This window comes from Caloenas nicobarica, chromosome 1 (genome assembly GCF_036013445.1).
Source record: "Caloenas nicobarica isolate bCalNic1 chromosome 1, bCalNic1.hap1, whole genome shotgun sequence".
Lineage (NCBI taxonomy): Eukaryota > Metazoa > Chordata > Aves > Columbiformes > Columbidae > Caloenas > Caloenas nicobarica.
This window is the reverse complement of record NC_088245.1, coordinates 145,656,190-145,669,648: the sequence shown is the minus strand read 5'-3', so window position 1 is coordinate 145,669,648 and position 13,459 is coordinate 145,656,190. Positions and strand designations below refer to the sequence as shown.

Sequence of the window (13,459 nt, the reverse complement as noted above, 5' to 3'; positions counted from 1 at the left end):
CTTTTGTCTACATAAATAATATATTATTTCACAATATTTTTGTACTACTACTTTGCAGTATTATTTTGTAATATTATTTACTTTTCTAAATAATATACGGCACACATAAGATAGCTAGCCAAGAAAGTCATGAAGACTAAGTGACTTCATCCAGAAAGCTATCACTAAATTTTATGTACTACCAATCCAGAGTGGATTTACAATTGCTTGACTTAAGACAGAAAGGTCAAATATCTTAGTATCAACATTACTGTGCAGATCTACTCTTCATATTGGTGTGAAGTGTGGGCACTTTATGTGAAAACCACAACGTTCAGGAAATGGTCTCTACAAGACACTCACTAGCAGAGACGTTCAGGGAGGTCACAGTCCTTTCTAGCTCATTTTCTGCAATGCAAGTTAAAGTCACATTTTCCTCAGGAGCAATTACAATTTTACTGGAAAATTTGCCATTAACATATTTGGTCTCCTCTGTCTGAAAGGCAAAAAATGAAGATTAGTGTTCTTGAAAAATGCAAGGAACACAAGCATTACCTGTATAACACACTGAAAATGTTCAGAGGTGAATAAATTTCAACTATAATATTTCAGTTTTCTGAACAATAACAATAGAAATAATGCATTATCTTGTTAAATGTTAATGTGAATATCTGCAAGAAAACACTTCGGCCAAGATATCCAGCTAGAGCTACATTTGTATAGTGTGCACTGTAAGACCACTGATAAAGAGGCATTTTTGAGAAAGTTAACCACATTCTGTATTTGCTTTTGCTTCTTTTGACTATTCAAAAAATATTCCGAGTGCCAAAATTTTTAAAGAAAATCACAAAACCAAGCTTCAAAGTTCTCATTTCTTTCCAGCTTGCTGTTTTTCACTTATGTATTTATAAGGAAAAACAATCACTGTAAAGTTTTCCACTTTCCAGAATACCAAGTTGTTTCCACACTAAGCATTATTTTGCCAAGTTACCTGTATTTAATAGTACCTGCAGTATCTGTACTGTAATAAGGATGTGAAGTTGTTCCTTAAATTTGCTGTACATCATTCTTAGATTAATACAATGTCCAGAGAAAATTATTTTCAATCATTTATATAGCTTCAAGACAATTCCTGCCCTATTAACGTCAAATAAACGGACAAATTTTGACAGCCATACATAATACCTGTAGGATTAAAGCAAAACCTAATGGAATAATTAAATCTACAGGAGCGCTGTGCATTGTACTTCCAGTCTCTAACTGCTTGTATAGCTGTCTCATTTATTTTGCTTGCTGAGGCAAAATGCGGCAACGCTTTGCACATCATTCGGTATTCAATATGAAAATACTTCATTTTGCTTATTTACCAGGTATTTTTCCTGCTATCCATATAAAAAGTTTTATAACCGTACAAAAATGACTATAAAAATTAGGATAAAAACTGCAAATCCCATAAGGAACTATACTGACTGTATTTTCTAACTTGTACTTGCCACATTTCATTACATTTCACCGAGTTAATGCCTACATCAAGTACCCATTTGCTTTCAAATGTAAGTTCTGCAGTTCCATCATTATTTGTAAATTCTTTATGCAATGGCAAAATCACCACATTACCCAGATAAAACGACTAAGTACCTTCACTTAAAAAAGCATATGTCAATTGTAAGCTTTTCTTTTTCCTTCTGGCTTTGGCTTGTAGCCAGTGGATCTTCTGTGCCTTCACCTGCTCTCTTCAAAGGATCTTTATCATCAGAAATCATCCATGTAAGTGCCATGTAACTACAGCTGCCACTTAACCTCTTAGATAAATGAAACAGACATTTTCTTTTTTTTTCTTTTATCTCACTACCTGGGAAATGTTCCCCAATTTTAAATCACACCTCTTATGCACTATCTTTTGGTGAATAAAGTAATAAGAAGGATACTTGCTTTATTTATGATGCTTCCACTACCAGTAACTGCCCATTGCACTGCTGGTTTGGGGAAACCTTCCACATGGCAGACAATTGTTTTAGACATTTTATTTGTGTTGGTTTTCTTTGTCATTTTGATTTGAGGTTTTCCTACAAGAACAATATTACAGTTAACAATTTTGTTTGAAAAAGACAATTACTAATCATAGTTACCTGCTCCCTTACCTTCGACAATAAGTTTAAGTGTCTTTCTTTTCTTTAACCCTTCAACCTCCTGGAGAGTAGTTTCACAGATGTAGTTTCCAGCATCTTGATACTGAAGACTTGAAAATGATGGACTTGTTTGCATTCTCATATTGTCCTGATAAGGTAAGGAGTTAATCCCTGTGAATTCTAACTCGGAGTACGTTAACCTCTAAATTACAAATGTGACTACTATTAACAGAATTTTTCACATGCTTTGGTAGATTAGAGCCTCACTCTGAAAGCTTTCCCCCATTAATAACTATATTGGAATAATTAACAGCAATGTAACAGCAGGAAAAGTGGAAACCACTGGAGGTTTATATAAGCCACCTTCCCTCCTCTTGAAAAAATTTGCTTTCAAATCAAGGGCATAGATGGGATGAGTTGTTTGTTCTGAGCTTTTCTAGTAGGCTGGCAAAAAACACTAGTGGTACAAGCTGTTTGAGATGGAGACAGCTCAGACTGATGAGATCAACATATGCTACCAAATAACCATCAGGTATCATTATTTTAAGTTTCCAGCAGTATAAGTTTAATTTAACCCCACCTTCTATGGTAGCTACCTTTTCTACCAACCATTGAACACCAGTTGCTACCATCCAACCTCTCAACATGCCTTGCTTCTGAGAAAATAATTAATGAATCAAAATTCCTCCAAATGGGCTTTCCTTCTTAGAGGGACCTGATTCTCAAGAAGCCTTGTATAGGACATTTAAAAAAAAGTTATACTGGCATCACAGTTGGCATTACTTCTCTCCACTTGAAAACTGAGTCAATTACAGTAACTGATTTTCAGTCATCAGCTTGAGTAGCTTTCATTTTAGCAATATGTGTAAGACTTATTTTAACAATATTCTTTAAAAGCCCAATGAACTACTGACTTCCTTCCAAAACACAGAAGTAGCAGCAGTAATATGAAGAGGTGAACACTGAGATGAATTGCTGACCTTTATCCAAAACACAGTTGCATTTCTACTAGAAGAAATAGTGCATGACACACGCAGGTCCTCTCCAATCTGTTTTGTGACTTCACCACTTGGAGTAAGCTGCAAATCCAAATCTGGGGTGAAAAGAACATTTGTCAAATGTTAATCTCAGAATGCTTGGCCCATTTCAAAGGCTTACCAAGGAAAGAAAATGTGACTAATTGCACTCATTAAAGATTTCAGTTATTCAATAAAATCTAAATCAATTTTACAAGTAAGGGAGAAGAGAGAATTATTCTAAAATAGGCACTGCAGAACATTCACATTTTTACTGTAATTACAGGCTAAAAGGAAAAGCAAAAAGTCACTAATCACTAGTCAAATCGACGCTTTTTTTTTTCACCTTGTACTGCTGAAAGAATGACAGAGGAGGTACAAGAAGCTGAAGGGGTACTTCAGACAGCAGCATGTGCATCTTGAAAGGGGGAGCACAGACTGCTGTGAGGGCAGCTTGCTAAGGGCCAAGCAGAAATGCATCATCAGGGGAGGACTTGTGCAAGTGGGACAGATTAACCTAAACTGTAAGTGTGGAGAAAAGGACAGGAGGACAAGGGGTAACTTTCTCAGCTCTCATAAAACAAGTTGATTTTTAGACTCAGCATCTGGAGAGGATGAGCATAGTCAATACAGGGTGTGTGAGACATGATACTGACTGAAGGGGCGAGGGGTCTGAATTACAGGGTTGGGGAGCTGAGCATGAGGGCCTTTGATTTGTTTGTTTTCATTTGTAACTTAAAAAGCCATTTTTGTGTAACTCAGAGTCCAAGCTTTGCCTGACCTGTTTCGGCTCCAGGGAAGCTGCGGAGTCAGTGATAGCCGTGTTTGACACAAGGCAGGGTGAGAGCCAGTAACAGGAGGGTCAGGAAACACTGCTCTAGATTTTCCCTAGTATACGGATTTGGCAGGCTAGCGATTTCTTTCTCAAGAAAAAAAAAAAAATCCTACACTGAAGCAGGGTTTGCCAAGCTAAACCTCTATTTTGCTTCCCCTCTCACAGTCCCTTGCTTGTGAGCCAAGTCGCCTGCTTGAACGATGATCACAGATGCGCACACAGACGCAGACACACACAGACTCAAATGGCAAGCCTGTATGATTTTATCACAAATACAGTACTTGCTGGAGACGGACTGCAAAACATCCTTCTGGCTTTTAAGCAGAGTTTACAAAAAGCTTAGGGCAAAATCACAGTTGGTAGGGGAAAGGGAAAATAGTGAGTTTTCCTTAACAAAACAGCGAACTTAGCTACTGGCTTCATTCAGTGGTTGCCCTGGGAACACCATTCTAACTAAAGGCAGAACTTCAGGAAACAACTAGGCTCCATCCTGTACTATTAGTCTGCATTATTATCTGGGTCACGAGTCTAATGCCTAGTCCAAGAGGTCACACGAATGATACTTTCATCTGTGCATGAGTAAAGCAAAGATCTTACCAAAGAGAGAAAATGGTATAGTTTTGTTTCTGTATTCCTATGGGGATTTCTCCCCCTGCCTCCCCAAACAAGTAAATGCAACCCAACTGACAAGGTACTCCAGATCTTACCATTGCTTCCACAAGAAAAAAAAAAGAGACAAGACTCAGCCAGTGAGCATTTGTATATAGATTCAGGTGGTGCACAGAATGTGTTTCTTCTTGCTCCGTTACTCTTGAGCGCATACTACAAAGGCAGAGGGGTGGTTGAAGAAACACTTAAGATTTTATGTTTTTCCTCAAGCTGACTTTCCTTCAACAGCTACTTAAACCTTTTGTTCTTTGAAGCAAGGTAGCACCTCAAACCAAAGAAATCACCGAAGACCATACAGGAGGAATTCCTCTCACATATTAGATCTTTTGCTTTCATCTCAAGCAAGACTGACATGAAGCCCAGACCAATCCTTAAGCCAGTCTTCCTCTGGGGTAGCATGCCTGTGTCCCCACTGTGCCTCCCCTTTTTGTGCTATAACTGGGAGTAAACCCCTCTCACACAGTAGTCTTGGTCGCTGTAGAAATTCAGGAAAATTTACAGTGCACGAGATGAACTGCATAGCACTGAGCAGTATTTGTAAGGTGATTTATGAGGCAAATACAGAATTAAGCTACTGTTTGACATAGGATCCCTCTAGGAACTCTATATAGAGGAATTTGATTTGAATTAATATTCTGCCAGTTTATCTGTAGGGTCCATAAAGAAATGTGATGTAGATACTTTAACCTCTCAACTTATATGCTTCATTAGTAAATAATCTCTTCGTGGTACAGAAGTATGAGGAGAAAATATTTCTTGCATACAGAAGACTGTCAAAATTAATTTTTCCCTGCCATTGAAAGAAAAACTTTGTTGCAAGAGTTTTCCATACATTTCCCGTTTGTCTTTGAAATGTTCATCATAAACGAATTTCTCATCAGACACCATTTTCAATACATGCTAGTTCTTAGTGTGGTCTCACTTGAAGTCTTGCATTGATTTCAGTGCTGTCTTTGCATACCAAATAGCACAGGGAAGAGGCAAAGAGTGCATTCTGCATGTATTACCACATCATGGGAGAGAGGTATGGAATTAATGTGGGGAAGACTGGAGCAAACATTTCAGTTTTGAAACTCTATTATACATACAGGACAGGTTCCCAGCATTTAAAGGGGGCCTGTGGTGGAATACTGTGCTGCGACTGAGAAAACTATGCACAGCACTTGCCTGTAGTCTGAACTCCTCAAATATACAGGGTGTTTCAAAAAGATGGATCCAATTTCAAAGCATGGTAATTTCAAATTGGGTCCATCTTTTTGAAACACCCTGTACTATCCCACAACTAGAAACTTCAAGCATGTTGAGAATAGATTTTTTTTTTCATGTAACATTCAAGATATGACTTCCTCTGTATTTTCAGTGTGTCTGTAGCACAAGAAAAGACTATAAAAATACCTATGGAGAAACACCAAAACTAAAACCTTTAATTTACTGGAAGGTTTGCAAACCTATTTCCCCAGAAAACACATTTTAGCAGAACAGAAAGCATCACAAAGAGGAAGTTCCATGGCCCTGCTCTGTACGGGGTTATACGTGCAGAAATAATTATAGCAGGAGATAAAGAAAATGGACTGTGAGTTGGAACAGTCACCAGCTTCATTATAGCTGAGGGAAGATACACCTGTTCTTTACTGCCAGGTACTTTCCTTGCACAGGTTGTACTTCTACAGCAGTTTAAGTGGTTGTAAATAGATTTTGCCCCAGCCTCCTATCTTCTCCTTCCTGGCCTCTGCCAGGTTTGCTCATCTGATCCTGGGCAAACTCACTCAAGGAACAGAGCTGGCAGAAAATTAACAACCTAGTGTTAAAAAACTAAGCACACAACATAAATCCTGTTCTGTTGCTCCCTCTGTTGAGGGACAAATCATGCCATCCACAAGCACTCAGTTCTGCTGGACTTTAAACCAGGACCTTGCTGCACAGATCCTGCACCTGTTCTGAGGGGCAAGAGCCCAGGTTTTCTGGTTTGTCCCTTATATTCTGTGGTTAAGGAAGAAATTATTTATTCCCCCCTCAATTTGTTTTATAAATAACATATTTCCCTAAACATTACAGGTAACTCAGATGCTTTAATGCTAATTCTCAGCTTTCTATGAATCTCATAATTTACATTCCTCTTGGAAAAAAAGAGCTTGGTATTTTTCTGCTACAGAAGTATTTAAGGGCTATAATGTGGTAATGTATTTTCATACTAGCATGAAGCTTTCCCTACCTAGACACTGAAAGGAACCAGTGTAATTATAGTGCTCAATAAAATCTGTTTGGGAAAAAGCACTACAGCTGAAATGTAACAAACTACTATAAATCGTTTCACAGATTTAAATTAAAAATATTGTATTGCTTTTTATTTTTTAAGTGAAAATAAAAAAAAATCTGGAGTGCCAAGATGAGACACGAGGAAATGAAAAGCCTTGACTCAAAATGAAAGCTTTTTCAGCATAATGGCATAGACAGGAATATTCATCCATACGTGAAAAGGTAAGCAGTATAGCAAAAGTGGGAGAAAAAGCAGGATTTGATATATGTTAACAAGTAGTATTTGAAGGACAAAAACCATCATGGAGGCATAAAAAAATCTGAAGATCTAACACCAAAAATATCTAAGTACATTAGAAGGAGAAAGCACAAAAATTACTGAGCTATGTTGGAAAATTAATATAAAGTAAGCAAGTGAAAGATGAAGGCAAATATTATAAAGCATCTACAAGTTCTATGACTTTCTCAGAGGAATTCTCCTCGCAACAAAACATGCTGGTGAAACACTTTAGACCAGCATAAGTCAAGACACCGAAGTAGCTTAAAGATAGGTCATGGTCTGGGCATTCAGGAATTACAGAACTACTCTAGGCCACTGTGCCCCATTTAAGCAAAGATTTTATTGCAGATAGAGGTGTTTAAGAAAACAAAACAAAATGAACCCTAAGTGAGGAGAAGCAGTACATTACAAGATTGTACCTATGAGTTCTGAATAGCTGCACTAGCTGCCAACACTGGAAAGACTTCTGTCAAGAAAATACATGCTTCTCTTACGTAGTAAAGCTCTTCTGACATGCAGACAAAATAGTAGAGAAAGAAAAACTGGCTTGTTGTAAATAACGTGGACCTGAGGAAGTCTTTCTTTAGAGCAACTATTTATGGAAGTACAAGTAGACATGCAATCCACTTGGAGTAAAATAAAAGGGTCAGTTATACCACAGCAAACTACCAGCAAGCTGCCTTTGGTATTGGGCAGCTAGTGGCAGCAGTACAGAGCTCCCTTCACACCTTACATACCCTGACTCCTGGCAAAGAAAGGTGTGGGTAGGAAAACAGCAGATGACTTGCTAAATGCAAAATATCCATTAAATGGAATAGTGTAATTATTCATGTACAGATATATTCTGAATGCATTGTACATCTTTCAAGAAAAAAATCAAAACCAAGTATACAAACCTGAAGTTTCTTTTTATGCAGAGTATAACTACTGTGAAAGCCTTTAAACTTCATTACCCCTCATGTCCCTCTGAACCTGTAAACTATTAAAGGTATTTATGCTACTGGGAAGACTTCAGACCATCAATGTTCTTAGGAGAAACGTAGTAGCATTGGCCTGGATCTCATGTCACAGCCTGTGACAGTGCAGCAAAGTTTGAAAGAGTTCCTGCTCTTCTTTTCTCACATAAAGAGATTAAAATCAACCCTTGAAAAGCAACCCTTGCTTCCAATGGTTCACCTAGTTCAGTGGTGCTGATAAAGTGTAAATACTCTAGTATCCAGCTACAGGAACTTTACTGAGCTCTGTAGCTCTCACCATTCTGGGAAAAGTGAAAAAAGCAACCTGTCCTATGTGAACATAACAAATTCCTAAGACTCTTCTCTAGACTCCTTACATGTTAACTTCATTGAGGCAAGATGAAAACATGTTAGACTATGTGAATTTGACTATGAATTATGACCTTCAGCGATACAACTGTGGGCCAGCTCGTATGTTTTGAGTACATTCTAAGACACAGCGGAAGCAGAATAATTTTCCATACATACATACACATGAGTGAAACACAGAACACCAGAATTTTCACTGTATGTGACAGTACAGTAATACCATATACTATACAAAAGTTACATAAAATGAATCTGTATCTAAGCCAAGGAGTTGAGAAAGTTAAGGTTTTCGAACAGAAATACATTCAAAAAAGTAAACAAACAAAACCACATAAACAAAGCAAACAACAAAACAAACAAACAAACAACCCAAACACACAAAAAAGGCAAACAGAACAAACCCAAAGACCTGACACTACTTTACATCAATCATATCCTTCAGTTCTTCTGTAGGTTAACTGGACTGATCTACTTAAGTCAAGCAGAGAGGTCATCTCAGATGGTACCAGATAGGTTTCTTGTCTAACTAGTAATGCAAAATGCAATCACTTACAGTGCACAGTGATGGTGGTGGAGTCCATCATGCTTTTGTCCATCAGAGAGCACTTGTATTCTCCTGTTGCATTTCGTCTCACATCTGTCATAACATAAGTATCTGAGCTTCTTATACCTTCTGCTTCTCCCTGCGGATGGAAAACAAAACATTTATTGTAAATGGGCCTGCTAAAAACTTTCATTTTTGTTGACTTTTTTTATTATTATAAGGATCCTAAAATACTCCAAAATATGTATAGACACAGTATCATTGAAGTGTAGTTGCCTATTCGTAATTTTAAGGTTTATTTCCTGCATAACAACATATTTTTAGAAAACTCCTACAATTAAAAGCTTACTATTTAACTGAATGACTAACTTAACATTAAAATACAAAATCTGAAAGTTTAGCAGAAGGAAAACAGGAAGAAAACAAAAGACTGAAACAGGCTCCAGATAAGACTGTTAGAGAAATCACAACAGAAAAAAAAAAATTGTGTTTCTAAATCTGTATCTGAAACGACATATTCAGTTTAGGAAAAAAACATGAAATGAAGTGTGCTGCACTACACATTTTTAAACAGCACAAACAAACCTTGCTCTTTCCATATCACGTATTCACTGACTTACATGACCTCCAGAAACTGGTGTTTTGAATTAGCAAGTGTTGCTTTCTGGCTGTCCAGTTCCCCACTTTCCACCTGACTACAACTGACTGACTTAGAAACCAGCATAGAATGAAACCCTAATTCATGTCTCTGAATCCAGAAAGAGACTTATGATACCCTTGAGTCTTGCAAAGAAAAAACCAATTCCAGTTCTCCTTGAGAGAAAGGACTGGTCTCAGGTAGCAAGGGGACTGAAGATAAGACAAACTTGGGTGTTTAGCTCACCCACTGTGATCATGGAACAAGGAGAGATATCAGACATTTTTTCGCTGCCATATAGTGAGTTCCTAGGTTGACTCACTGAATCTAAATGGCTGTTCTGAGATAAGAGGACTTCAGCACCTCGTTTCCCTCACTGTTCTTCAGCAATTCAAACATGCCAGGAGTCCAAAGTAGATGCGGACTACGTTCAAAGGGCAACACGCAGTTTTTGAAATACCTGAAAGAATGCCACTGCTTTTGGCCTCTCTCAAGATCAACTCTGCTCACTACTGCAGTAGGAACAAAAAAAGGGATAGAAAACAGGAGAGAGAAGCAAGATACAGCAAGCAGGACCAGGAATTTTAGAATATAAAGCCACATCTGTGGATTTCACCAATACTATGAAGCTTAATGGAACCAAAGCCTTTATTTTTCTCAATTTGCATCTTACATGTTTGACGGATTTGTCCTAAGCTGTCTCCTGTGCTGTCGCACTGGATCTTATTGTTATGCGACCAAAAAAAAAAAAAAAAAAATTAAAAGACCTTGCACAAAGATTCACCAGGGAAAGTCCAAAAAAGGCTGAATTTCCTGTATTTTCACTGCTGGATCTTAGGCTGTTATGAGAACAGAGGAGGTGATTTTATTCAAGGTGCTAAACCCCTGTTGTCAAAACTGCTTCTTATCAAAATATCTGATGTTGGGAAATGAAGCCTAACAAACCTCGAAAAACTACTCCCCACCGTGCCCAAAGGAGAGGTTCTTTCAAAATATTTTGCCAACTCAGCTGAGGTGTTCTCAGAGAGTCTGACGTAATGGTTGATGTCTATCTTCAGTTTTAGTTGCATCGAATTCCTTCATTTGCTATAAAATCATGTATACACTGACACACAGCAATGTCAGTAGGAAGGGATGATACAGAATATTTCACTATGCAGTGATAGCAAGGCAGGACTTACTGGAATGTAAAACAGGAACTCCTGTGGAGGAGGGTTGCCATTTCCTGAGCACTTCAGAGTGATGTTATCGCCTTCTTTAACGGTACTACTTTGTGACACCACTTTAATAGTCACCTTCTCTGTTGGATCTGTGAAAATAATGTACACATATAAGAGCTTCTGCAAAAACCCACACAGTTACACTATGCATATGATATTCATTGCTGAAGAGTATGCGATTTTATCATCAAGCAGGTGGAGGTACTTGCATGTGTAGATCTTTTTATAAAAGCACTGTTGTATTTCTGCAAATGAAGAAAGAACAAAGAAGCCATATGATACAAAATGCATTTTTCTTTGTCAGAATACCTGTAACTGAAACAGCAATGATTACAACCATGTCATGTGCTTAAAAGAAAAAACCCTGATCAGTATGAACAGTTTCATGGTATGATTTCATTATGAGGGATTAACTTGTCCTTTGTGAAGCTCACTGTTTGGAGGACTGCAGCAATCAGAAAAACAACTGAAGCTCTCAACGCCTTACATTAGTAGTAGATAATAGCCTTCTTGCATTAAAAAGAAAGAAATATGAACTAAGCAACTGTGTTCAGCCTATTCTATATGCTGATCACTACAGGCTTTCATGAAGATGAATTTGGTGAACATAATAGGACCCTTAACATAGTCAACATAACTATAAATGTAATGTACTTCTGTCATGTTCAGTGAAGTTGAACTATAACTTACATTTTACTTTGGTAATTTTTTTAAGGCAAAGACAGAGTATACCTTAATAGATGCTGTTCTTTCTAAGTAGAAGCCTGAATATAATTTTTCAAAAACAAAGTAAAATGAACAAAATTAAAGCAAATAATATCACAGATAATGCTCAGTGTTTTAATTTCAATGAATAAATGAAATTCCACCAAAAAAAAAAAATTCCACCAAAGACGCCAGTCTTGCATTAAGACACAGTAGAGTGCACCTTATTAGACACACAAAAAAATCTACACAGCAGAGAAACCCTTGCCTGACAGTTGATTTTGTGTGTTTAGTGAAGCGTGCACTCTACAGCCCTTCCAGCCCTTAAGGCATTCATCACGTCTGTCTTCTGCTACGGGATTTCTCAATAACAGGAGCTGCGTTCTGCTGTGGCCTCTCGATGACTGAGAGCCCTGACACAGCATCTCACTCCTCCCCACATGAGCGGTGGTACCGGGGCTTCAACAAGCCACATCCTCACTCCTTCCATCTCAGTACCGTCAATGCTGAAGCACAGCTCTGCCTGCAAAGGAAAGGGAAGTCCAGCCTTGCCTCCGGTGTGGAATACAACAAATGTTGTGAAGTAGCCAGCCAGGAATCACCTACGCTCCTGGCGGCTGCTGAGCCAAAAAACTAGTTTCAGGGGCTCGTCTGGTAAGCTAGCCTGCTGCAGAAACTTGTCCTTCCTTCTGTCAAGTGTATGTGAGCAAATGTGAAAAAGGATGTCTAGATATACCCTGGAATTGCTTAGGCTTTGTCTCAAGACTGAAAAGGGATGAATTATAATGAGAAAGACTTCAGCACTTTTATTTGGAACAGGTTTTCCCACAGAGATGAACAGAAATGAATTAAAAATGGACACGGTTAAACAAGAATTGCATTCTTGCAAACCACCAGTCTTTCTTGTAGGAATATCTTACCCTTCTATCTACTGCAATCAACCAGGAGCAAATTTTTAATTTAATTCTCTAAACTGGAAAAGAAAAATGAATCTACAGAAGTAAATAGCCAAAGACTAATTAAATTGTTCTCTAAGCTGAACAGGTCACCCTTCTGGGGAAGACAAAACCCGATGACAGGAAGACACAGTGTTCAATGCAAGGCAGAGTGCTGCTTAGCATGAGTAATGTGCTCCCCTGCTTTCACTAATCAACAGGAGCAGCCTGGTGAATGTATATCTTGCCTCCCAGTGGCACACATCCCTGGCTTGGCCCATCTTACCTTGTGCTTTTGTAAACCTGAGACTTTGTATCTGCTTTCTGCAAGAGCAAATTTCTGGGAGCCAGCTCCAAAGGGCAATTATTCAGTAAATGGATGCTGCTATCCCACACCTGCTATGGCCACAACTGACATAATTCTGCATAATATCAAGAAAAATGACAATGTTGGAAGCAGCACGAATATAAAGTGTCTTTGAGTCTAACCTGTTACGTAAATGAGTTTATCCATAACAAGACAGATGCTTAACAACAGGGCATGATTGGAAAGTTTGCCTGACAGACATTATCTTTTTAGATTGATTAACGCTGAGCAGAGCCCAACACAATTGGAGTCTAAATAATTAAGATATCTGAGATACCATCTAACCATCCAGCTCCAGGAGTTCTCTTGTATTACTCATGTTACTTTCAGAAATTTGCTTGCTACAGCTGCAAACCAGAGCCCATGGTCAAGCACTGGTAACTACTGCAAGCTGAGCCAAGTTATCCATTTCCAACTAGCACCCAGCTTGGCAGGCACTAATTCACTGCTTTTCTTATACTAGGTTACAGTGGCTGGCTGCTTCCAGCATGTCAACTGGCTATTAAACACCTGAGTACTAGAGACTACACTAACCCAGAGCCAAAAACCAAAACAGCAAAGC

The 13,459-nt window shown here is 38.3% G+C and overlaps 1 protein-coding gene across 1 annotated transcript in view; it reads right to left on the bottom strand.

The window, feature by feature from the left end:
* Nucleotides 1–13,459, bottom strand: part of ALCAM (activated leukocyte cell adhesion molecule) — a 130,410-nt gene that overhangs the window by 11,335 nt on the left and 105,616 nt on the right. Inside the window, exons 7-12 of the mRNA XM_065640315.1 lie at nucleotides 10,852–10,979; nucleotides 9,043–9,172; nucleotides 3,089–3,201; nucleotides 2,121–2,256; nucleotides 1,912–2,045; nucleotides 343–475 (exon numbers count right to left, since the gene is read on the bottom strand). Of these exons, the coding sequence (XP_065496387.1) occupies nucleotides 343–475; nucleotides 1,912–2,045; nucleotides 2,121–2,256; nucleotides 3,089–3,201; nucleotides 9,043–9,172; nucleotides 10,852–10,979 (774 nt within the window). The remainder of the gene's footprint in view (nucleotides 1–342; nucleotides 476–1,911; nucleotides 2,046–2,120; nucleotides 2,257–3,088; nucleotides 3,202–9,042; nucleotides 9,173–10,851; nucleotides 10,980–13,459) is intronic.